This window comes from Acomys russatus, chromosome 6, assembly GCF_903995435.1.
Source record: "Acomys russatus chromosome 6, mAcoRus1.1, whole genome shotgun sequence".
Classification (NCBI taxonomy): Eukaryota; Metazoa; Chordata; class Mammalia; order Rodentia; family Muridae; genus Acomys; species Acomys russatus.
Window position 1 is genome coordinate 52,705,968 of NC_067142.1, and position 24,302 is coordinate 52,730,269.

A 24,302-nucleotide genomic window follows, 5' to 3' on the forward strand; every position below is an offset into this window, starting at 1 on the left:
TTGTTTGTTTTTTGGTTTGGCTTTTGCAGCTGGGCACAGGCTTCCCAGTTCAGCCTATCCTTGGACCACAGTGGCCTGGAAGAGGATTTCATACTCTCAACCTTCCTGCTCTCTAACAACAATACCACGAATCTCTGTACTCATCTGCAGTAACTGGGACAGGGAACAGGGCCCTGTCACACCAGGCAAGTGTTCCACACTCAGCTACACCCTGTGCCCAGTTTTCTACCCCTGACTCTGGCCCATTTGTATCTGTCAGGCAGCCACGAGGAAGAAGGTATCGTAGGGAGCAGTTAATACTCCACTGGCTACTCTTTGCCTGTTAGTGTCTGAAATGGCATGCGCAAGCTTAGCCGGCTGATTTCATACACACAGTGTCATATACCAGAGCTTCCATCAGAGACCACACTGTAGGAAGAAAAGACAAGACCTTGTTATGGAATAATCTGTTCTAGCAAGAAATGAGTAGAAACCAGTTTTTGGCTCCTACTTATGGCTCACTAGGATGACAGACGAAGGAAAAGTTTTAGAATTTGCAAACCACCTGGAAACAATCTATTCCAGGCAGAGCTGCACTGCAGGACCTGAGTGTGGAGCAAAGGAAGAATACTGAATGGCAACTCAAAGACTAGCTTGCTTGCTTGTGGGATAGCATCAAAGGCGAATCTTGAGGCTGGCTGCTGCTTCACAGGGGCTTGACACATTGCCATAAATAAAAGACTAGTCTTTGAAGAGCAGCTAGCTGCCAGGAGCTTAAGTGTCCCAACAGCAAATGAATTCCCAGGTTCATGGAATAAGATGATAATACAACAAAGGCTTAAACAAACAAACAAACAAACAAAGGCTTGCAAAGGTCTTGCCAAAAACGAGGACGAACAGTTTAGCCAACAAGGCCAAATCTACTTTCTAACTATATAAACTCTTTATTTTACTCCACTAAGTATCTGGGTCACACATTCAAGTCAATAGTTCATCCCTCAACATAAAAACATAAGCATCTAGACATTTTTGACAAAGCAAGCCTGATCCCCATAAATATTTAAAGAAAATGATATTACATGCTCCAAAGATTAAGCTAATCTTTCTTCTTTGATCCCACTGTCTATTATATAACCAAGAAATCAGTTTTACTTATATCCATTTTCCATAGATTAAAAGTATTTATTTTAACAGAAAGCAAGATGATATCCAATAGATTTTGTTGTTGTCGGAAGACAAGGTCTCACTATGTAGTCCAGGCTTGCCTTGAGCTCACTATGTAGCCCAGGCTGGTTTTGAACTCTCAATGAACTTCCTGCTTTGGCCTCCTAAGGGCTGGGATTATAGGCAGGCACCACCACACTAGACTGGGAAAGGATCGAAGGCAAATAGGATGTAAGACCAAGAATTCAGTTTCACATGGAAAAAGGGACACACTACTTCTGTTACTAAATATCACAGAGCTCCTTAACTGAACACTTCGTGTTTTCTGTGTACATGGTTAAAACAGCAGTCAGTGCTTGAAGAACTTCAGGTAAGCCAACAGTATCAGAGCCTTGTCAGGCTGATTGGTGAGTCACTGAGACAAATGACACCTGTTAGGAACGATGCTGAAGTCACAGTATTGGATAGACTTATTGACACTGCTATGCATTTCGATTGATAAATAAAAGTTGTCAGGATCCAAGTAAGAGGTGGAAATGAATTATTTTCAGTGAGTTGGGGTTGATACCTAATTATGAATAATATAGTCAATGCCACTCATGACTCTATATTGGAGCTTAAGTCTAAAAAGAGATAAAATGTTAGAAAACACAAAAGCTAAGAGACAGCTCTAGAAAGAATTCTCTGGGGGGTGTTAGTTTCCCATTTCTTTCTTTCTTTTCTTTTTTCTTTTTAAGATTTATTTATTTATTATATTAACAATGTTTTGCCTGCATGTATACTTTCTTGCCAGAAGGGGGCACCAAATCCCATTATAGATGGCTGTGAGCCACCATGTGGTTGCTGGGAATTGAACTCAGGACCTTTGGAAGAGCGGCCAATACTCTTAACCTCTGAGTCATCTCTCCAGCCCAGTTTCCCATTTCTTATGACCCCCTTTTCAGATACGCTGGCTGTGCAACTGGCTCATTGTCACGTAAGTTATCTATGCGTAACATCTTTGTGAGCTGCCTCCCACTGCCTATCAATTTCAAAAGGTTTCTTTGGCTGTCAAAAATCACTCTTTTGGACTCATTTACTGTAAGTGTAACTGTGTCTTCTGGCACAAATAATTTAAAGCACATAAAAGGGACCTGCAAGTTTTTGCTCTGGAAAGGCACTGAGCTGGAAGCTACAGGGCACAGGTGTCACTTAAGCTCTATGGCTCTAGAAAATCCCGCCTTCCCAGGCGCCACATTTCCTCAGCCAAGGTTCTTGTTCCATAACGTTAGAACCTGTGAAATGAGAAGGCCCTAGGTTCCTGGGTTTAAACACAATGGAAAGTGTATGCAACCGTACTTCACAAGAGGGGCTGGCAAGCAGAGGAACCTGGCCGGATCTGGCAGCTGAGTCAGACGCTGCAGCCAGTCCTGCAGCAGTAGAGTCCCTGCCTAGAGGCCTGGAGAGGCCATTGTGTGGCAGGGATGTGAACATCTTTTTGTCTTGCTAAATATCGATCACAAAACATTGGTTTTTCAACTTTCATTTATCAGTCATATGTACAAGAGGAACTCACAGAAACATATACATAAATACCTTTAAACTACTTCATTAAAACAAAGGTGAACCAAACCATTCAAAATGAAGCAAAATCATGAACAAAAATAAAAATGAACACAAAATATCAATACTTACAAATCAAAGTGGCTAGCAAAATAAAGCTAGCATATGGTCATAGAGAAAGACCAATCTATCACTACCCAAAGCTACTTTACTTCATTTTTCTCTGCCTTCTGTCCCTCAAGCTTCCACCCTTTCACACTGGGGTACCAGTGCAGGAGGCTCCTGGAGGTGGCTAGCCGCGCAGCAGCTCCCAAGACAGCCGTGGCTGTGCTTCGGGGAATGTAGAGCTTCTGGGACACCTGCTGCTGGGGGGACAACATGAAAGAGAGCTGGTCTAGGGCTCCTCGGCGCTTGTCCTTGAGCACCGTGTCAGCAGGCCTACTAGAATCTTCATTCTTTAGGCTCCCTGGAGCACTTTCCACTACAAAAGAGAAAAAACAAAAGAGTCTTTTCAAGTCATTCTCCAGCCCACGGCCTGTTCTCCCAGGCTAGTTCCTTACCAACATGTGTTACAGCCTTTTTTTGACTCAGGACAATCACCAGTCAGCGGGCTCTACTCAGAAAACAACCAAGGATAGGGAAGAAATGAACCTGAATCCTGACTAGCATAAAATAAATACTGTCAGGCTGAGGACCAAGAGAGGGGGAAACACCTGAGTCAGGAAAGGAAGATAGTTTAGGGAGTGTCAGAAGATAAACTGGATGAAGTTCAAATCCCAGAGAAGAGCGCATGAGCTCAGAGCAAAGGAGGCTCTAGGGCACCTTTACTGCCAAGTGGCTCTAACTCCATGCCAATGCAGCCAGGACACCGCTGTAAAAGCCTGCCTGCTCTCAAGTACCTTCTGTGCTGATTTATGTATGCAAAGATAACCGCGTCAACAGGATGAAATGCTGGAGCTCTAACTCTCCAGAGTTTCTAGTGACCAAGGATGCGACAGGAGACAGTCTGAAATGGGTGTGTTAGACCAGCGCTAATTCCTCCCCCTGGAGACCCCTTTTTTGCCTGAGAAAGTTTTATAGGAGCCTAGTATATAAAATAGGTATATAAACCAAATGTTTACTGATAAATCATATTTATTCTTAAAACATCTTTGGCACACATGTAATTTTACAATTATTAAAGACAATCAAATTCGCATACTAGTATGATGGACGCCATTATTTTTTCACAAAGGATTGAATCTTGGCTGAGTATCTGATGCTATGAAGACAGACATCTTCAATGTTTCCAGTTATCAGTATTTTAATTTTATTGTCCATGCTGAGAACACTTTTGCCAAAATGTATTACAAAATGACATAAATGTTTTAGAACCATTTCAAAAGTTGTTGGAAATTCTACCCTAATCCTAAAGGCAAAATTCATTCAATTAAAAAAAAAAATGAAACTCACAATAATTCAAACATTTGAAGGCATTGCAATCCTTTGAAACTTAGATGTTAAGGAAGGACAATTGACAAATAGTAAGTAAAGTCTTTGTTTTCTATAATTGAACTATTAAACTATTATGTTGTATTGTTTTCTGTTTGTTTGAATACAGGGTTATCACATGGTACATTCCACCCTCTGGAACTCACTCTGTAGAACCCTTGATGCTCCTGCCCCATCTCCAAGTGCTGAAGTTAGTTCCTGCTTCACAAATATGTCAGTCAGATATACTGGGACAGAAGGCTGAAGACAATGCTCCAATGTTACAGAGTTTTGCGTGACTGTTCAGGCAGCAAACTGTCTTTGTTAATTTTTTCATTTTGGAAGCTGCTAACCTGCACACTTCCTGTTTACTCAGGTAATTAATTTTTATTCCTTCTCAAATCTCTTATGGGATTGAAAACCAGATTAGTTTTATAATTAAGCTTAGTTGCTTAGGGATTAAGATTTTTTAGGTCTAAATAGATGTTTTAAGTTGATAATGACAAGATACGATAGATATTGATTTACATTCAGAATTTTAGACTCATCAAGATAGGAAATATGTTTTCTCCACATTTGCTAAATACAAATAGCCAAAACACTATGAATGTAATATTCATGTAATTCCTGATTGTTTCATGGTTCTTCTTGCTGTACGTAGTTTATTGTATATATGTGTAATAATACAAACGTATATGTAAAAAAAGAAAAAATAATATTAAAAAAAAGAAGTGCTTGAGGTTGAAGCCAGGGTTTTGTGCACACTAGGTGAGAATTCTACTAACTGAGCCCCTACCTTTTTGGTAAACCATTATGTTTCTATAAGAGCATAAAACTTTGCACAATAAAAACACTGAAATTCATAACAACTTCATCTCAAGTCTGAGCCAGGGTGTTCCAGAGAGCACTTGTTGCATGGTGTGTTGGCATGCACAGCGCAAGATGCTCGTCTTAAGTGTACAGGACAAAGGCTGAAGCAAAGCACTGTGAGGCAGTGTGTGCTCGTGTACCACAAGCACCCTGCATTCATTAACAGTTCGAATTGAGGGGCTGGAGAAATGGCTCAGTGGTTAAGAGCACTATGGCTGCTCTTCCAGGGGTCCTGAGTTAAATTACTAGCACACGCAGGGCAGCTCATCCAATGGGATTAATGCCCTCTTCTGGTGTGCAGACAAAACACCCATATACATGAAGTACATAAATAAATCTAACAAAGGTTTGAGTTGCGTTTTGATGGTTGTGTGTTTAAAGCCTTTTACTACCATACACTTTTACACCCTCACAGATTTAAGAAGCTGATTCGTAGGCCAGTGCTACGCAAGGTGCCATCTTGCTGTAAGGGAAGCACAGCCATGTTCTGGAGCAGAGTAAACAACTTGGATTTCTTCCACAAAGCCTTGCTTTCATGGAGCACCCTAGGCACACACCTGTAATCTCAGCACTTAGGAAGAGTAATGAGGTTAGTAATTTCCAGACAAGTCTCAACTATATAGCATGGTTCAGTCCAGTATGGGCCAGAGAGCAAGGCTGACTCTGTCTTAAAAAAAAAAAAAAAAAAAAAAAACGAACCAACGAACCCTGCTTTACAAAATTCAGGTGAACGTGACTCTGCTCAGCAGTGTAGCTGGTCTGCTTCCAACAGTCTGACCACTGCACACGCTTGATAGAAGAGCACTGCTATCTTCAAAACATCAATTTCAGTAACTTTTTTCCCTCTAATCATACAATCCCTTTTATCTTTGTATGTTAAGCACAACATACATGATATGTTATCTCTGGTTCATGTGATAAGTTTTGCCAGAGAGGATTTGACAGTGTGTTCTAAAAAGTAATACTCTGACCATAAAATTGTAAGCCATGCCCACTAGAGAGAAAAAGACACAAATACATGAAAGGAGGGGCATGTGGCTACACAGACAGCCGCAGCACAGAGCAGGAGTCTGCTGGCAACTGTGCTGAAGGACAGTGGCTCCTGAGGGAACAATCTAGAGGTGTGTGAAGCCAATGTTGAGAATTACCACCTCCCACGCCTCAGAAAGACGGAAGGAAGGACTCCAGGCAACATACAGTTCAATGTCCGGGATCCAAGGATGTAGAGTCTGACTTAGAATCAGGAGAAAATAACAAACAGACCAAGAGAGCACACAGATGGTAAGTTTCAGAAAGAATCTCAAGAGAAAACACATCCAAGCGGGTGCTGGGACTCTAGATAGTTAAGAAGAAAGAAAACTGTAATCATGATGGGAAACAACTGAAAAACAAAGACTACAAACAGAAATGTGGAGATAAAGAACAGATTACCCGAGATCAAAGTCACACTGGGACACAGGGCAGATGCGCCCAGAGGGCGAGGCTGAGTGAAGAGCCATCAGTGAGCTCAGGGCACCCAGAGGCCTAGTACATGTGCGACCGAAAGGAAACTAACTTCAGTATTTAAATGCTTTCAGCTCTGTGCTTCACGGTTTCATTTAACCTTTGTTCACAACTGTTTCTGTACAGGTCTTGCATAGGTCATATGCCCACAAAAATGAAATACATATATTTGGGGGATGCCAGGGACCAAACTCAAGGGCCTAATGAATGCTGTACAAACTACCACCCAACCACTCTCTAGCCCTATTTTCTAGTCTGGGAGCCCTCACTTAAACTTTGAAATAAAGGGCACTGGAAACAATAAATATGTAAGCAAACACACACAAAAGGCTTTCTAATTTTTAAATTTCTTTAAAAACTGACTATAAAGGAATAGATTATGGGCATATAGCGTAAAAGTAAAGCATATACTATGCTGGGATGAAAACGTACTATTGTAGGATTTTTACTTGTGTAACAATTTAAAGAGGATATAGTGGCAAATACGCACAGAAAAGATGGCTAATATGGGAAACAAAAGATTCAAATGAAAGTTATCATAGCCTTTCATGTGCCACTAGATAGCCAAAGTTTAAAAAAAAAAAAACCACTTAAAATAGCATCTGGGGGCCAGGATGTGGGATACTCACAAATTCCATACCTTGTTTATGGGCATGTGAATAATACATCCACTTTGGAACACATTTTGAGAGTTTAAAAAGCTATGCATATAGTGAACATAAGCCCTAAAAAAAAAATCACATCTAAATAAAAAGCCAACTGAAAAAAACACTACAAAATGATGAAAAAGGAAAGAAGCCAGGTATGAAAACTACATGCTATATAATTCTAGAAAAGGCACAGTGACACGCTAGCGGCCAACAAGCTGATGTAAAGGACTGCAAAGGAGCACAAGGAAACTTCAGGATGATGGAAATATCATGACTGAATACATTTGCCAAAACTCAAGGAACCATGTACTTGAAACTTTATATAAATGTAAAGACCCTGCAAAAGCTGCAAGCAAGAAAGTGGCAAAGGTAAGGAGACCCAAGCTCAAAGCTGAGATGAAAACGTGGAGCGAATGACAGCACTAGCCATCTTTCAAAGAGATAACAGGTTCAGCCAAACGGCAAAGGTCCTGCTTGTCAACTGAGCATGCACAAGGACACACAAACCCACCAGAGCCAGAGTGGTTTTCTGGAGAGTCAACCACTGCAGGAGTTGAAGCTGGCGCTGTTGAGGACGCTCGGCTGTGCTGAGGCTGAGTGCTGGCCGGTTCAGCCAGGCCCCCTTCTACCGACTGCTGGGACTTCATGAGAGAGATGTAGAACTCTTCCAGTCTGGGCAGTGTGGACGAGTCCAAAGGATACTGTAAGTCCGGTTGCTGCAGGACAGGAGAAACAGCGCAAAGGCGTGAAAGGCGACTGCCAGCACAAGAATCAAACCCTTCGTGTTTACTTACTTCAATCACAACTAAAAAGTAAAACTCTGGAGAAGGCAAGTTCTTCTGTATTTTAATGAGATTTCAAAATTCATCTTAAGAACTCTTTATTCCTAAGAACAAATATGGGTGAGCGCTATCCCACAACAGAGTCACACCCTCCTTCTGCCTCGTGCCCAATGTTGAAGTGCACACAGCATATGACAGGTCAGGATCTTTATCTTCTGTGATGTTAATAGCACCAACGTGGTTACCCTGAATGTGGACAAACTGAAGCACTCAAGTTGCTGGTAGAAATGGAAGAAGACGTAGCCACTATGGAAAACAGTCTGGCAGTTTCTCAAAATGTTAGACATAGCATTATTACATATTCGTTAGATTATCTGCCTAAGACACATGAAAACCTTGGCACAGAGTAAAAGGATAGCGCAGAGCCCCTCAGACAGCTGGGAAATTGTGCTAGATATCAGGAAGAAAAAGAAGAATATCACAAATTCCCAAGAAAGACGGTGCTTCAAAAAGGAACAAGAGGCCAAAACATCAAGTGTAGCTGAAACCAGCTAAGAAATCAAGCACTAAGTTAGCACTCAGCAGACGAAAGGAAGGTGAGCCCCTTTCCCGCATGCTTTCTTGTCAACAGTTTGAGCCTTGCCGGAATCTGCCATGCATACATCCCAGAATGGGAGGCAGGGTTCCTGGCCGGCACAGGACACTGGAGCCCTGGACAGGCCTTACACTGACAATTTTAGAGGAGAAAAGAACAACAGGCTTTTGGCTCCACCCTAAGCTTACTGTGTTCTAAAACCTGGGGTCAACTTCATACATGCTGCGGTTCCTCCTCCTAGTAGGGAAATTTTTCTTTCAGTAGACACGAGTATAAGACCTCTGGAAGGCAGTCTACTAGAGCGGTAAGATTAATAAAAAGTTGGTCACGCTGCACGTACATGTAATCTGAGAGAGTAATATCCCCAATTAGGATGTAGTTAGGTCAATTACATCATACTAGTTTCCAACATTTGAATGCTGCCATGACAGAGACCATACCCCCAAGACATGATACTTCAAGAGGGAAAAATACACCCATATGCAATTCCCAACAACAGAGCATTGCTCCTTCTGCTCGAGAGAAAAACACCACATGCAATTCCCAGAGTGCTGTTCCTCTGGCTGCAGACAGCCCTTAAGTTGATGTTGATCCAGGAGGCAAATTTCTGCATCTAATTTTTCTCTCATCCACTTTGTCCACAAGAGTGGGCTGATATTTATTTTTTTTAAATGTGTACTGGTGTTTTGCCTAAATGTATGTCTGTGTGAGAGTGTCAGATCTTGGAGTTACAGACAGTTGTGAGCTGCCCTGTGGGTGCTGGGATATGAACCCAGGTCCTCTGGAAGAGCAGTCAGTGCTCTTAACTGCTGAGCCATCTCTGCAGCCCGCTGATATTTATTCTTAGTGTCTACCCTCCAATGTAAGACATTAGTCATGACTTTCTTTGGAGTTTTGTAAGTGACCTCAATAGGAAGTCTAAATTACAGGTCTGACTTTACAGAATCCTACTCAGCCCCTACTTCAGAAACACTTCAGAGATGCTTCTCTTCAATATTCAGGCCTATCTTCAAATTGTCAGTCCTTTAAAAACAAATTTAAAATTAAGACTTTCCCAGTATACGTGGTCCCCAGCCTGCGCGTTTATTTATTGCTACTGCTACTGCCGTTATCTCTACTTTATAAACTAATATGTGCTCACCATATGTCAAACACAGCCTTAGGGAATAACCTCACTACTGTGGGGGCTGGAAGTGGAAGGCTTCAGAGGGTCACAGATTTGCTTGCTTGCTCTCCAGCTGAGGAGCGCTTGGGGAAGAATTAGAAGGTGCGGCCTTGTTAGAAGAGGCTCGTCTTTCTCTGCCTCCAAATCAGGCGAATCTGTGACTTCTCCCTACCAGGGCTGCCTGTGTGGCGCCCGTGTGCACTAACCCTCTGCAACTGTAGAACTGTCTTGGTCATGGTGTCTCGTCACAGCGACTAACACAAATACTTAGGATAACCTTTGGCAACGTAATCTATGTCTATACCTCCTCATTTAAAATGGTGATAATAGTACTTCTTTTTTAAAAAGATTAAACAAAAGCCAGGCATGGTGGTGCATGCCTTTAATCCCAGCACTCAGGGAGGCAGAGGCAGGTGGATCTCTGTGAATTTGAGGCTAGCCTGGTCTACAAAGTCCAGGACAGTCAAGGATACATAGAAAAACCCTGTCTTGAAAACAAACAAAAAAGGTCAAATGAATTGACAGGGACGTACATGAAGTGCTTACAACAGTGGCAGTAGCTAGTGTGTGTTGTAACCTGGTTAAATTAAACTCCACAGCCCCTCCAGGGAGGCCTACTTTAGTTCCTAGTGTAACTGTGGCTCCTCTGTTAACCCCAGCTAACACTCTTAGCATAACAGGAGCCATTTGGATTACAAGGTGAAATTAAGTTCAAGCTCTCAGGCCCTATGTGCCTGAAACCAGGAAGATTCAATGTTTGATGCTTAGAATAAAACAACAGATGATAAATGCATGTTCTGCTTGGGTCAAAGATAAATTGTGTTCTATTAGAGTTAAGGCCACAACATCTTGCTACGTTCCTTACTCCCAGAGAGTTGGAAAGGTCCCAAGAGCTCCCCTACCCTAAATCCCACCCAATCAGCTTCACATGCTTTGTCTAGCCACCTGGATACATTGTGCTCCAAACAAAATCTACTCTTCTTGTGTTTAACTGGTCAAAATGATGTAATGCTGCCCTCTTCCTTGCTTCTCACCTGGTTACAGTTTTTCTTATAAAAAGCTTGCCTTAGCCGGGTGGTGGTGGCACATGCCTTTAATCCCAGCACTTGGGAGGCAGAGGCAGGTGGACTGCTGTGAGTTCGAGGCCAGCCTGGTCTACAAATTGAGTCCAGGACAGCCAAGGACAGACCCTGTGTAGGGTTTCAAAAAACCAAAAAAAGAAAAAAGGAACAGATTGGTGTCATAATCTGGCTCTTGAGCCCAGATTATGTCCCTGACCAGTCAGTTTTTGTTCAGTGTTTCAAATAAACATCCATCAATCTGGGGCTGGTGTTCGAGCTGGCATTATGGATTCTTGAATCCAAAACAGTAAGTGCTTACTCACTGTCAACAATGTTATCTTTCATCCCGCTGGTAAAGAGGTTATGGAGACAATAAATCCCAAAATCTAAGCCAGCTATTTTACTCCAGAGATGGGGCTCCTTATAACCATGAAGTTCACAACTCCTTACAGACGAGCCCTGGGGAAATTAACTGCCATTAGTTGAAAAGTCCCAGAGTGTTAGGATTCTGCTTCAGCCTGCCTACCTGTGATGTCACTGCCTACCTACCACGGGAGGGGTGTGGCCCTGCCCAGGACCATATAAAAGGACAAACCTCTACGTGGCTCACACTCTCTACCCCTCTCTCTACACTGTCCTCCCCCCCTCTCTCTCTGAGGAACGCACCCCTCTTTTCCTCCCCCCCCCATGCTCATTTAATAAACTCCATATAACATAATATCTGCTGCCTGGTACCTTCTTATATCTTATCACCTTATACCTTACTGTGTTATTTTTTAAACATAACATTGGTGCCTATCATTGCTTTAATTATTAAATATAAAACAAAGTATGGTTACTAAAAGCCCCAGGAGAATCAGATATAGCTGGTTAAACAAATCCCGATTCCTTGATGTGAAGATATAAGCTATAAAAATGTTAGTGAAGCTTCTAATTCTAGTCACAGGGCCCCTCAATTTCACTGCATTGTAAATATTGGACAAATTATATTTTACAATATTGGAAACTCCTGGGGAACAGGCAGTCAGGTGCATTTTCAGAAAACAAAGCAGGTCCCATAGTCACCTCAACATTTCAACTAAGGCATTATCTATTCAGGAGTGGGGCTGAGGTCCAAACAGAAGTTGCAGTCTTACAGGCTAATCAGAGGTCAGATCTGAGTCTGACAATACACCGAGGCCTTGACAGACACACTCAGAGACAGTGACTAGAACAGCCCAACATCCAGCTTACAGCTCTCTCTAGTTTTCTGCCTGGTCCTATTGCAAATTCATAGAGTGAGAGTCTATGAAACCCCGCAGAGAACTGCAGCTGGCAGAGGATTGAGTCCGAGGCTCACCAAGGGAAAAGAAACTCACCAGGCTTTCAATTTACATCAAAGGCCTTAAGGAGTAAAAGCCAAAGAGGAATAAGGAGAAGGACAAGTGTGAGCTAAGCTGTCCTAGTCAGCTCTGTCAACTGGCACAGCCTAGAATTTTCTAAGAGGACGACAGCCTTAACTGGAGAGAGAGCTGCTTGGGTTGGATGGGCCTACGGGTGTGTCTGTGGTGGCTGTCTCGATCAGATGACGCAGAAGAGCATACATGAGGCACAATTTCTGAGAATGAAAATTAATCATCCACCTCATTATAATAATGCTAATTAGATTTTTACCTTGCCAATTCCGGTCATGGCAGCATTTTTTTCTTGAGCAATGGGCCCTTCTGGTGTTTGACTTCCTCCTTTCATGTCATTTCCAAGGCCTAAGGTCTGCCATGAATCATCCCATATATCTTTAGATGTAGAAAAACACCAGTCCTATAAAGAAAAAAGTGGAACAGTAAATCAAGATACAGTGACACAAGATCTCAAAGCAAGATAAGCTGGTGGTAAGGAAGCAATGAGTTTTAAACAACAGAAGGGATGGGCTGGTTTTCTGTCAATAAATACAGCACTGTGGTATTTATACCACTCTCCTAGCTAGATTTTGTATTTATCTACTTTTTAAAAAATCATGTATTCCTTTGAATTCCAGTATGTACAACTTTCTAGAAGTCTAGTCTACTAGATTTCAATTTTTATGATTTGCTGTTTGTTATATCAAGGATCTAACCTTTTGTGTCATTTCTCCATGTGTCTGATACTGTTTCTTCCCAACAAGGCTTGAGGTAAGCAGACGGGAGGCAGGACCCCTTCCCTTCCCCACTTTAGCCTGCAGAGGCAGCCAGTTCTCATCCCAAACATCACCGCCTATGGCCACTGACTCCAGGCACGGCATTCCTGAAGGGATCTCATCCTGGAATATATCACAAGACAAAGAAGTACTTTTAATTTTTATTACCCAACATAAACACATTTTAAAATTGAAATGCATTATTTTTTTCCTAACCCCAAGACAAGATACAAGTTTAGTACACAATTTATTACTATTTTCCCAACTCTGAAATGCCACAGGAACAAAGACATTTGAGACATGTACATGACAAAGAGGTTAGGAGAGGAGAAGATGCCACCTTCTGGGTGTAGGAAAGCAGATGTCATAACTTATCACAGACTTCTGAGTGTACAGTGGGAAAAACTGAGAAACAACCAGATACATACATACATACATACATACATACATGTGATGTGATGTGGTGTGTGTGTGTGTGTGTGTGTGTGTGTGTGTGTGTGTGTAACATAAAAGTTCAGGAGCTTTTAAAGTAAAGAGTAAAACATCAAAAACAAAGTTCTCCGAGGTCAGACAGTAAAGGGGAATGAAAGTCGGTGTAAGGAGCAATTGTATCTCCAGTACCCTGGTGTACTCCAGGGACTCAGGCAACTACTTTCTTCCATCTGCTGGAGACCAGAGCACCTTCTGGAGGTATTTTTGGAAGTAAAACAACATGGAATAAAAAAGGAGAAATGAAATGCTTTTGTCTTTTGATTTTTGCATTAGTCAGTTTCCTATCACTCAATTTCTAAAAGAAACATTTCAAAGGGAAGAAAAGTTTATTTTGACTTCTGGCTTCAGAGTCTCAGTGCACGGTCAATGGACCTGTGGAGACAGGTTATCAGGGCAGTGAGAGCATGTAACAGAAGAGACTCTTCACGCATGGTCGAAGAAAAGAGGCAGGGAAAGCAAGAAAGCCTGTTTCCTGAGATTTCTACTACATCACAACAATACGACACTCGAGCAAACAAACCTTTGGCCTTTGGGGGACATTTTACACCCACATCTCCTAAGTCTCATGTCTACATCGTGCAAAACCACCCCTAGCCTGCCTTCAAGAGTCCCAAAGCCTTAATGGTTCTCGTGTTGCTCAAAACTACAAGCCAAAAGTCTCCTCAAAAAACCTAAGGAAAATCTTAGCGGTGAACCCTGGGAGCCAGAGGAGGGCAGATCTGAGTTCCAGGCCAGCCAGAGGTATTTAGTGAGATCCTGTCTCAAAAGCAAAAACCAAACAAACAAACAAAAAAACCGATGCACTTAATGATAGCACAGAGGTAAAGCCTCTATTCCAAATGAGGAACAGGAGAATACCATGAACGGGCTGGACCAAAACGAGCAAAACACAGCATGGCAAACAGTAATTTCTGTACGCAGGGAGCAGGGGGTGGCAAAGGGCTCTGACGACCCACTCCCTGTCTAGCTGCAGCCCACGCGACAGCTCGCTTGGGCTCTGGTTGGTGCCTATAGCTTTCCTCTGCAGATACCCCATGTTCCTGCCATCTCTAACTTCCTGGGTTTCCACTATGACTGTGGCCTCACTCAGGCTAACGCCCTGCACCTTTAAGAGCTTCTCACAGGGACTCTGCCACCTGCCTGCTCTCCTTTGAGACCTGTAACTCTTACATTCTGTATGATGCTAGACTCTAGTGTCAAGTTTTGTTGTCAGTGGAGCCGCAGCCAGGGCCACTGAATGCCAAGGTGGCTGAACAATACGAAACCCCACAACTCAAGGTTTTGTTTTGCTTTTTTTTCTCCAAAGTTAAGCCTTTCTAATGCCCTCAAAGCATCTATTGTCCTGATTCAAAGTACTTAACTACTTCAAAAGCTTATGCATATCAGTGTTTTGCCTACATGTATGCATGTTATGTACCACATGCAATGTTATGTACCACATGCATGTCTGGTATCCAGGGGCCAGAAGAGGGCAACAGACACAAACTGGTGAGTTACTATGTGGGTGCTGGGAACCAAACTCAGGTCCTCTGCAAAAGCAACCAGTGCTCTTACCCACTGAGCTATCCCTCCACCCCAAACTACTCTGATCAGTATTCAGGATGCCCTCCATGTATTTCTGCGATGCTTTTGTGCCATATGTGTAGCAAGCACAAAAAAATCTTAGCCATGATTATGATCACATAGCTATTTCCCTTTAAGGTTTTGTGCTTCAGGGGTTATTTCCTTATCTAGGGCTAACTGGATGCCTATAAATGCCTGACTCATCCCAGCAAGAGCTAGATGTCCAGGGCTCCATCACCTTGAAGCTAGTGTGCTGGAGCAAAGAATGAACAAAATAGCTCTTTGTCAGAAGTTTAAAGAACGTAAAGATAGTAGAGCCATCACCAATACCCCCAAAGATGATGTTTTTCAATACTAGGTCAAAGAAAATCCATACTCTGTGTACCTGAGGGTTCAAGGGGAGCTGGTGGCATAGACCTCACAATTTCTCAAACCCAAAGTCATGTTCTTTCAACAGCACAGTGGGCTCCTGTTGATTAGAGGACGCTTTGGAAATCCCATTCTTTGCTGCTTCCCATGACTAGCTCTGAGCAATGGCACCAGGGAGGAGGCACCAGGGAGACATGGCATTCAGCACATTCCTGTTTACCTTGCTTCCCAGACCCACAGTAAGAACTCCTCAGGATAGACGAGGAGCTGGATGTTGACTGTGTCCACATCCAAGGTCATGTTCACCTGAAATTTCTTCATATTTGGGTTCATTTTTACATTATTTATTAGCTGAGGCTCTAGATATTTTATCTTAGCAACCAGACACCCCAGCTGGAGCGTGGGTGAGATGTCTTTCTTCTCAGAAGCCACAGAGCTGTTGGGGGTACAGTAAAAGCCTCCTGGGGATTCATCTCCTGGTAGTCAGTGCATCAGAGGCAGCACATCGACCCACATTTCAGGTGCCTGGGAGTAGCTCCCAGGTAACACAAGCACATGTGACAAGTGTTTTTCTCTTTAAAGTGATGAGCATGGCCAGTGCCTTTCCTCTGCTTGCTCTCTCTGAACTACTTTTTAATGTCACTAAGATCTTTACTAAACCTACTTATTTGAGAGGGGATGAAGGAGATAGATTGTTCTCTGGTCTACTCCAAGTTTTTCGTAATTTTTTGTTATGCCTTTTGTACCCAATTCACACTATAAAAAAAATCTAGCTAAAAGCAACCAGTGATAACTATGCCAAAGCTTGACTTCTATGCTGCCTTGAAACTTCCTTCACCATATAAACTAGTCCATCACCTTTAGATCCATATAATCCCAGAACATGAACCAGTGCAGAATGACCTCTATCTAAGCTCCCACTTCTGTGTAAAATCTAATGTATTAAGAGTTCTCTAGAGGACAGAACTTACGAAAGTGACTCCCTCTAATAAAGGGGATTTATTAGAACAGCTTACAGGCTGTGGTCCTCAGGGTACAATGATGGCTGACTAGGAATGGAAGGTCCAAGAATCCAGGAGTTGTTCAGTCCCTGAAGCTGGATGTCCCAGCTGCTCTTCAGTATACTCCAGAATCCTGAAGAAGCCAGTTCTAATGCCAGTGAAGAACAGACTTGCCAGCAAGACAGCAAGCGGAAAAAGAGACAGAAGCTCCCTTCCTCCGTGTCTCTCATACAGCCCACCAGCAGAAGGTGTGGCCCAGGCTAGAGGTCAATCTTCCCACCTGGTAAGATCTGGATTAAAAGTGTGTCTTCCCACAAACATCTGATAAGAACTGGGTCTTCTCACGTCAAATAATTAAGAAAACATGCTGCACAGGTATACCCTGTTTTAGTTAATCTCAGATGCAGTCCAGTTGACAACCCAGCATAGCTGTCACACCTAATAAGCACAACCTTTACTGTGTGAATTCACCAGCACTCTGATCTTCTAAGCTTCTTCATAACTAACCATTAAGCTTGGCTTATATAACATTAAGCTTGGCTTACAGTGGTCTAGTCTTTCTCTAGTCTCCTCCAAATTCCTCCTACAAGGCAGTGATTCCAAAGACTTCCAAACTACAATTTCATGGAATCACAGCAACAACATTATAGCTGGCACCAGTTTTCTGTATTATTTTCGTAACTTTGAAAAAATACCAGAGGCAGAACAACTTAAAGGGGCAATGGTTCGATGACTTTGAAGCCTATGGTGAGGCAAAGACATCATGGGAGAAGGGTGTGGCAGAGAAAAATCGTAAGTCAGTCATTAGGAATTGTTTAATATTATGTCCATTTAACACAAAATAAATAGCATTTGGTTCTCCCTTAGGCCTTAGGACCTGTCGCCACAGGTCCTTGGCCCTGAATTGATGATTCTTTGTGATGAACTATTGCTGTCTCGGCATTCTACTGCTGTGACGAGACATCATTGTAGGCAGTATTTTTTTAATTCTCTTTTATTTGGGGGTTCCTTAAGCCTCTACCTCTAGGTAGGAAGAAAGGGGACATAGGCTTCTTTAGATTTAGTTTGGGCTAGTTAGGGTCACTGGGTTCTTTGGGTAAATACCAATCTCAGCATCAAAATATCAAGCAGTCCAGCAAACGCAATAGGATGAATTGCAGCCTTCTTCCTCCTTCCTTTTTCTGGGCTCTGGTATTTATATTTTCCCAGAGTCCACAGAATTCCACTAACTCCAGCTGGCAAAGACCACACCCCTTTCCTTCAAGCCACAAGAGGCAATTACCAGCTGTGGACAAACTAAGGCAGTCCCATGTGTCACACTTGGGATTGAAACAAAAACCTATTTACATAACATAACTGAGGATTTTTTTCATTTTTTAATCACTTCATTCGTATTACATCTCAATTGCTGTCCCATCCCTTGTATCCTCCCATTCCTCCCTCTCTCCTGCTTTCACCCTACTCCCTTCCCCTATGACTGTGACTGAGGGGGATCATCTCCCCCTGTATATGATCATAAAATATCAAGTCTCTTCTTGGTAGCCTGCTATCCTTCCTCTGAATGTCACTGGACCTCCCCATTTGGAAATCTATCTGGTGCTATCTCAGAACACTGGCAATAGGGCTTCCTCACAACCCAGCTATTCCACTCCTTGGAATATACCCAGAAGATGCTCCAGCACACAACAAGGACATATGCTCAACCATGTTCATAGTGGCCTTATTCCTAATAGCCAGAACATGGAAACAGCCTAAGTGTCCCTCAGTAGAAGAATGGATAAAGAAATTGTGGTATATTTACACTATGGAATACTACTCAGCTATTAAAAACAAGGAATTCCCGAAATTTGTGGACAAATGGATTGAACTAAAAATGATCATGAGTGAGTTAACCCAGAAGCAGAAAGACTCAAATGGTATATACTCACTTGTGACTGGACACTAGCCCAAGGGGCATGTCCCATGAAAGTCTTCACTTACCAGGAAAGTGGTATAGAGGTGAGGACACCCTACTGGGACTCTAGGTGAGCAAAGTATGGGAGAATGGGCAAAAAGAAGGATCCAGAGGGTCCTAGAAACCTACAAGAAGATCATTATGATGGGCGGATCTGAGCCCAGGTGTTCTGCTCAAACTATGGCACCAACGAACCCCTACCCAGATCTAACCAATGGACAGGACAGTCTCCACAGTTGAGTGGAGAGTGGGGACTGACTATAATTGAGTTTTAAAAGAAACTACACATCATCTTCTTGGAAACCCTTTGAAAGGGAAAACATTTAATTAGGGCCTCCTTATAGCTTCAGGGGGTTAGTTTACTATTCTCATGGCAAAGAGCAGGGAGACATGGTGCTGGAGAAATAACAAGAGCTCGCCATTCAGATATGCAGGCAGCAGGAAGAGAAAGACTCCTCTGGGCTTGGAATGGGCCACAACTCCTAACCCTTTCAAATAGTGGTAACCAAGCAGTCAAATCTATGAGCCTATGGGGGCCACTCTTATTCAAACCACCACAGCCTCTCACCTTGTATTGGCCTGGAGAGGCAAGGAGTAATGGGTAAGGGGCTAGGGCTCAATGTCCCAGGTTACTCTTCATCCACACCCCCAATACTGACACCAGACTTCCTCCAATTGGTCTGTCTCCTCAAGCTTCCCTTGTCTCACAGCAGCACCAGCTGAGCCTGTATCTCCACATGGGAACCTCAGGGATGTCTCAGAACCAAACCAGTTTTTATGCTGTTTATTGAAATCACTGACCATCTGCTTACGTAGCAGGAAAGAGTAGGTTGTTGGGGTTAGTCTGGAGCAATTATGTATTCAAATGTTAATTGCTTGCCCTCCAAGGTCCTTATTGTCCTACAAGTAAATTCTCATGTATCCAAAATGGCATCATATAAACGTTGCCTCTGAAATTATCCCTGACTGGATAATAAAAATTGCTGACAGCCTATAGCTGGGCAGGAAGTGGAAGGCAGGACTTCCTGGTAGGGAGAAAGGACTCTGGGAAGAAGAAAGAGGAAAGCTTTTCACCAAATGACAGGAGAGGAAACGGACTTGACTACAGGCCTGGAAGGTATAGCTAGCCATGTGGCTGGATGGAACTAGGTAGTCAGGTTAGCTTAAATGAGCTACTTGAAAGTCTGCCCAGCTAAAGCATATGCTTTGAAATATTAAAAGGTCATGGTGTCTCTATTTTTATCCATGAAGGGCTACCTGGGTTCTTACAACAGAAAACGAACTTGAAGACAGACCCATAGACATTTTCAAGTATGAATAACATAGAAAAGACTTTGGAGAAAAGTACCCAAAAAGATAAAATAGTTCAGGAATCTGTGAAACAATTCCAAAAATTTAACATTTGCATAGTCAAGATTAAGAGAAAGTACAATGTAGGAAATTAACCCGAAAGGCAGAAGCTGAAGCCTGTGGTGGACTACTCACCTGGATTAAATGAAGCCCCTGGTTCCAAATAAACAAGGAACTATGTCTAAAAACTTCCAAACTCCAAAGAAAGGTAAATGTATAAGATGAGTAATCTGGAAGCAGCCTGAACCTGAAGGAACTTATGTCTAGACAGACGACAGCCAGCCTGCTGAGGACAGGAACCTATGCCTGGACAGACTACAGCCAGCCTGCTGTATAGCCATTAAATAGCCCATGCTAAAGAGGGAAAGCGGGCACAAATTTCTCCCTCTACCTCAGAAGCTACTCTCAACCATAGCTGAGGAGAGGAAAAATCCATTTCCTTCAATGAAATGAAGCCACATTCCAGGGCAGGCCCATGCTCAGGAATAGTTGGCCATCACAATTAGAGCTCCATTTTCTTTTAGGAGAGAAAAAGAGCATGAAGTTGCCTAGGTAGGGAGGAGGAGAGGGTCTGGGTCCTCTGCAGGAACAGCAAGTGCTCTTAGGGGAAGAGAAGGAATATAATAAAAAAAACATATGCCATAAAAAATTTAAAGAATAAACAAAAAAGAGTATTCAAAAGTATACATGAAAAGCATCCTCGCATACCATTTGGCTCAGCAGAACCTAGCATTTACACTCGTAAATACTGAATGGGCTAGAGGAAATTTGATATACTGTACTAAGACCAACGAAGGTTAAGTTCATGTGTGGTGAAGGGATAAAACATTTCTTTCATGCCAAGAAATCCAAAGACATTAAAACTGAAAAACCAGGAAATAATAAATATACTATTTAATGAAATAATTAGAGATAAATTTCAAAACAGCTAAATTAGATGAAAATGGTTGTTTTAGAACACAGAAAATGCAAGCCAGGCGCGGTGGCGCACGCCTTTAATCCCAGCACTTGGGAGGCAGAGGCAGGTGGATCTCTGTGAGTTTGAGGCCAGCCTGGTCTACAAAATTAGTCCAGGACAGCCAAGGCTACACGGAGAAACCCTGTCTCACAAAAAAACAAAAAACAAACAAACAAACAAACAAAACCAACCAAACAAATAAAATAAATAAATAAGAAAAAAAGAAAAAGAAAAGAAAACAGAAAATTCAGGTGTCATGAGGGACTCTAGGTTATATGCATATAAACACTTAGTAAAAATAAAAATATATCATCCCAAAAATGTTATGTATTTCCTGCTAAGTTTTCCTAATACTGCTTCTCAAGACTTCTGACACTGCCATGCTTGACTCCATCTTGGGATATTACCCTATGCATCTCGCCCCACCAGTGCTTTTCTTTCCTGCGATGGGCACTGTTCCACAGCTACAGTCTTGGTGACTGTCAAGGAGATCATTTGTAAGTCAGTGTCAGAATGGTCCTCGCAGATCAAAACAGTGGGGCTTAAGACGGACTGAACTAATTAACTCAATTTCAAAACCACCTCTTACCTCCTTTTCTTCCTTCAGACCCTTGGGCTGCAGGATGGACCACTGTGGATCTTCTTCACAGCTCTTTTGTGTTGTCAGTGAACTGAATTTAGAATCCTTTAATAATTCCTCAGACATAGACATAAGGTGACTTACAGGCTTCTCATCATGAGTATCTTGCTAGTGGATATAAAAGAGAAATCATATTCTATATTAATGCTGTTTCCAAACCTGCATTCCTATAAGTTTTGGTGAGAATTTTACACCATAGTTCATACATGCACATAAGTGTTCCTTTATTTATTTATTTATTTATTTAAATTTTACCCATTCTGTTCAACTACATCAGGAAACAAGAATTGTCGAGCACAGGGTATCAAAGTCTACAAGATAGCCTGCAGTTACAAAGAATCCAAAGGTTTCAGATCTAAAGGACTAAAACTTGGGGAAAACACAATCAGGTAATCACAGTGCAGTTTTCCCCAGCACAGCGTCACGGACACGCGGCGTGCATACTCCAGGCAGGAGGACACCTGAGAGGTGCAGGGAAGATGATGACGCTGCTCAGAATGGCACCTAAGAATGGCAGGAATGCCCAACACAGCTGGGTGTGCATGTGGGTAGCACACGGAAGCTTTGCTGTGCCAAAGCACAGACTAAACCAGGAGAGTTTACAGTTTTCCCTTTTTGCACGAAAGATGGTATTTCATTTCTAGAACCAAACTGAGGTTACCTAAATATACTAACAGATAATAAGATAGTCTAAAAAGGTTAAACAATGAATTCACCACTATTTAAGAATGATGAAATACAATTATTCCAATGCAGTAAGAATGATTAGGAGCGATTCAGGCCTGTTATAGGCCAAACAAACCAAATTAATTAAAAACAATTTTAGGGGGTTGGAGAAATGGACCAGTGGTTAAGGGCACTGGCTGCTCTCGCAGAGGACTCAGGTTTGGTTCCTAGCATCCACATGGTAGCTCACAACCATCCACACCTCCAGTTCCAGGGGATCCAATGCCCTCTCTGACTTTTGTGGGCATGCATGCACTGTGGTGTATTACTTACATGTAGGCAAAACATTCATATGTAAGTAAATGTATCGTTAAAAAAACTGAGTTTTATTTTATGTGTATGAATGCGTTGGCTGTGTGTGTATCACACTGTGTGCCTTTAGCCGAAGGCGTCATAAGAGGGAAGTAGATCCCCTAGAACCAAAGTTACAGGCAGCTTTGAGCCACGGTGTGGTGGCTGGGAACCAAACTCGGGTGGGTACTCTGCAAGAGCAGCAAGGTGCTAACCACTGAGCCATGTCTCCAGCTCCAAGCTAATCTTTTTTTTTTTTTTTTTTTTTTTCCGAGACAGGGTTTCTCTGTGTAGCCTTGGCTGTCCTGGACTCACTTTGTAGACCAGGCTGGCCTCGAACTCACAGCGATCCGCCTGCCTCTGCCTCCCGAGTGCTGGGATTAAAGGTGTGCACCACCACGCCCGGCCTCCAAGCTAATCTTAGCAGTAACTAGAAAGCTAAAATTTTCTATTGCCTTTGAAATGCAGCAGGAGCCATTCATATTTTTATGTTTGCTTAAGACAAGGTCTTGTTATGTAGCCTAGGCAGGTCTCAAGCTTGTAATCTTCTTGTTTCAGGTTCCTAAGTGCTGGCAGTGTGGTGTATGTTGTCACCACTCAGCTAACATACCCACTTCTTACATATTTTTCATGACAAGTTAAAATCATAGTAGTTAAAAATATGGCCTTGCCTTTGAATCTTTTTAATAGTCAATAGATACTTACAAAACGGCTTTAGCATGTCCAAAATACATAAATGTGTCTATTAAACAAAAGGATATTTTTATATTTCACTTCACGCAAAGAAAATAGAAGACCTTCCTTCTGTCAGTAATCAAAACACTTTTACCCTTGAATTTAAAACATCAAATAGTCTTGGCCCATCTCTGTTGTTGTGGGATGTCAGACTCCGAGGAGCAATGCACCTGCTACTGTGTTCAAGAGGCATTTATGTTCCTGCTTGGGGCTTCACTTTCCCTTCATGTCAGTAAGGCTGCCCGGGAGACTAAATTGCTATGGGTACTTACAGCAGCGCCTGTGGGACATCACTAGCAATGACTGTTTCTACTCTTATTTGGGCTGGAGTAATACATGTCAATGGAAAAATATTATAATACTGTCATCACCGTGGTGAGGGAGATGACTGTTTATTATAGAGTATGAAATATGGACACTAAAAAAAAAACAAACAAAACAAAACAACAACAACAACAACAACAAAACCAAACAACAACTGAGTAGTATAAGAGAAATAACACAGGCATGGGCTGCAAGATGCTCACTGTGTAAACGCACTTGTCACCAAGCCTGGCAGCCCACGCTTGATCCCTGGGACCCACGTGGTCGAAAGAGAAAACCCATGCCTGCAGTTTTCCTCTGACCTCCAGATGTGCACTGCAGCATGCATGTGCCTACACACATTCACTCAACAAATAAATGCAATAAGGTAGTTTTAAAAGAATACCATTGGCATCATCAGTGTAGGGGAACCATAGCCACACAAAGGAAGCAGGAAATTTTGGCGCATAAGAGGAACTGTTGAGGAGCAAACAGAACCAACGCAAAGGACTAAACTGGCAAAGAGAGACAAGGTCATTGTTCTATCCCTGTGCAGGATTCCCAGATTTTCTGTCCGGAAGCCCTCATTGATCTACAAAGTGATGACAGAACTACAGTTAATGAGATTTTTCCTTGGCTGTGCAGTGTACTCACCTTGGATTGTTGCTGTTGCTCCCTGCCTTCATTAAAACAATGCTGATAAGAAGGGTGCGCCAGCTCAGGCAGAACCATATCACCCAGCACTCCGCTGGGGTTAGTGTAGAGCGCTAACGGATTTAGGTCTCTGAAGCCCTAGGATGAAGCATTTCATTCATTATTTAATAAGCCAGAAAAGATGAACAAGCTGGCACTTGCAAAACTTAAACATATTTTCTAACATTGTTAAGGTGAAAATTCCCATGTTGATACTTCTTTAGTTATAAAAATAAAATAGCATCAGATGAGAAATGTAGATGTACTATCACTAATTTCAAAATAAGAGAATAT

The 24,302-nt window shown here is 42.4% G+C and overlaps 1 protein-coding gene across 1 annotated transcript in view; it reads right to left on the reverse strand.

Annotated features, from left to right (window-relative positions):
- Window positions 1–2,534: 2,534 nt before the first annotated feature.
- Tdrd5 (tudor domain containing 5) overlaps window positions 2,535–24,302 on the reverse strand; it is a 65,513-nt gene continuing 43,745 nt past the window's right edge. The window contains exons 12-17 of the mRNA XM_051147621.1: window positions 23,970–24,107; window positions 21,210–21,368; window positions 12,874–13,056; window positions 12,435–12,578; window positions 7,690–7,894; window positions 2,535–3,166 (exon numbers count right to left, since the gene is read on the reverse strand). Of these exons, the coding sequence (XP_051003578.1) occupies window positions 2,889–3,166; window positions 7,690–7,894; window positions 12,435–12,578; window positions 12,874–13,056; window positions 21,210–21,368; window positions 23,970–24,107 (1,107 nt within the window). The 3' untranslated portion in view covers window positions 2,535–2,888. The remainder of the gene's footprint in view (window positions 3,167–7,689; window positions 7,895–12,434; window positions 12,579–12,873; window positions 13,057–21,209; window positions 21,369–23,969; window positions 24,108–24,302) is intronic.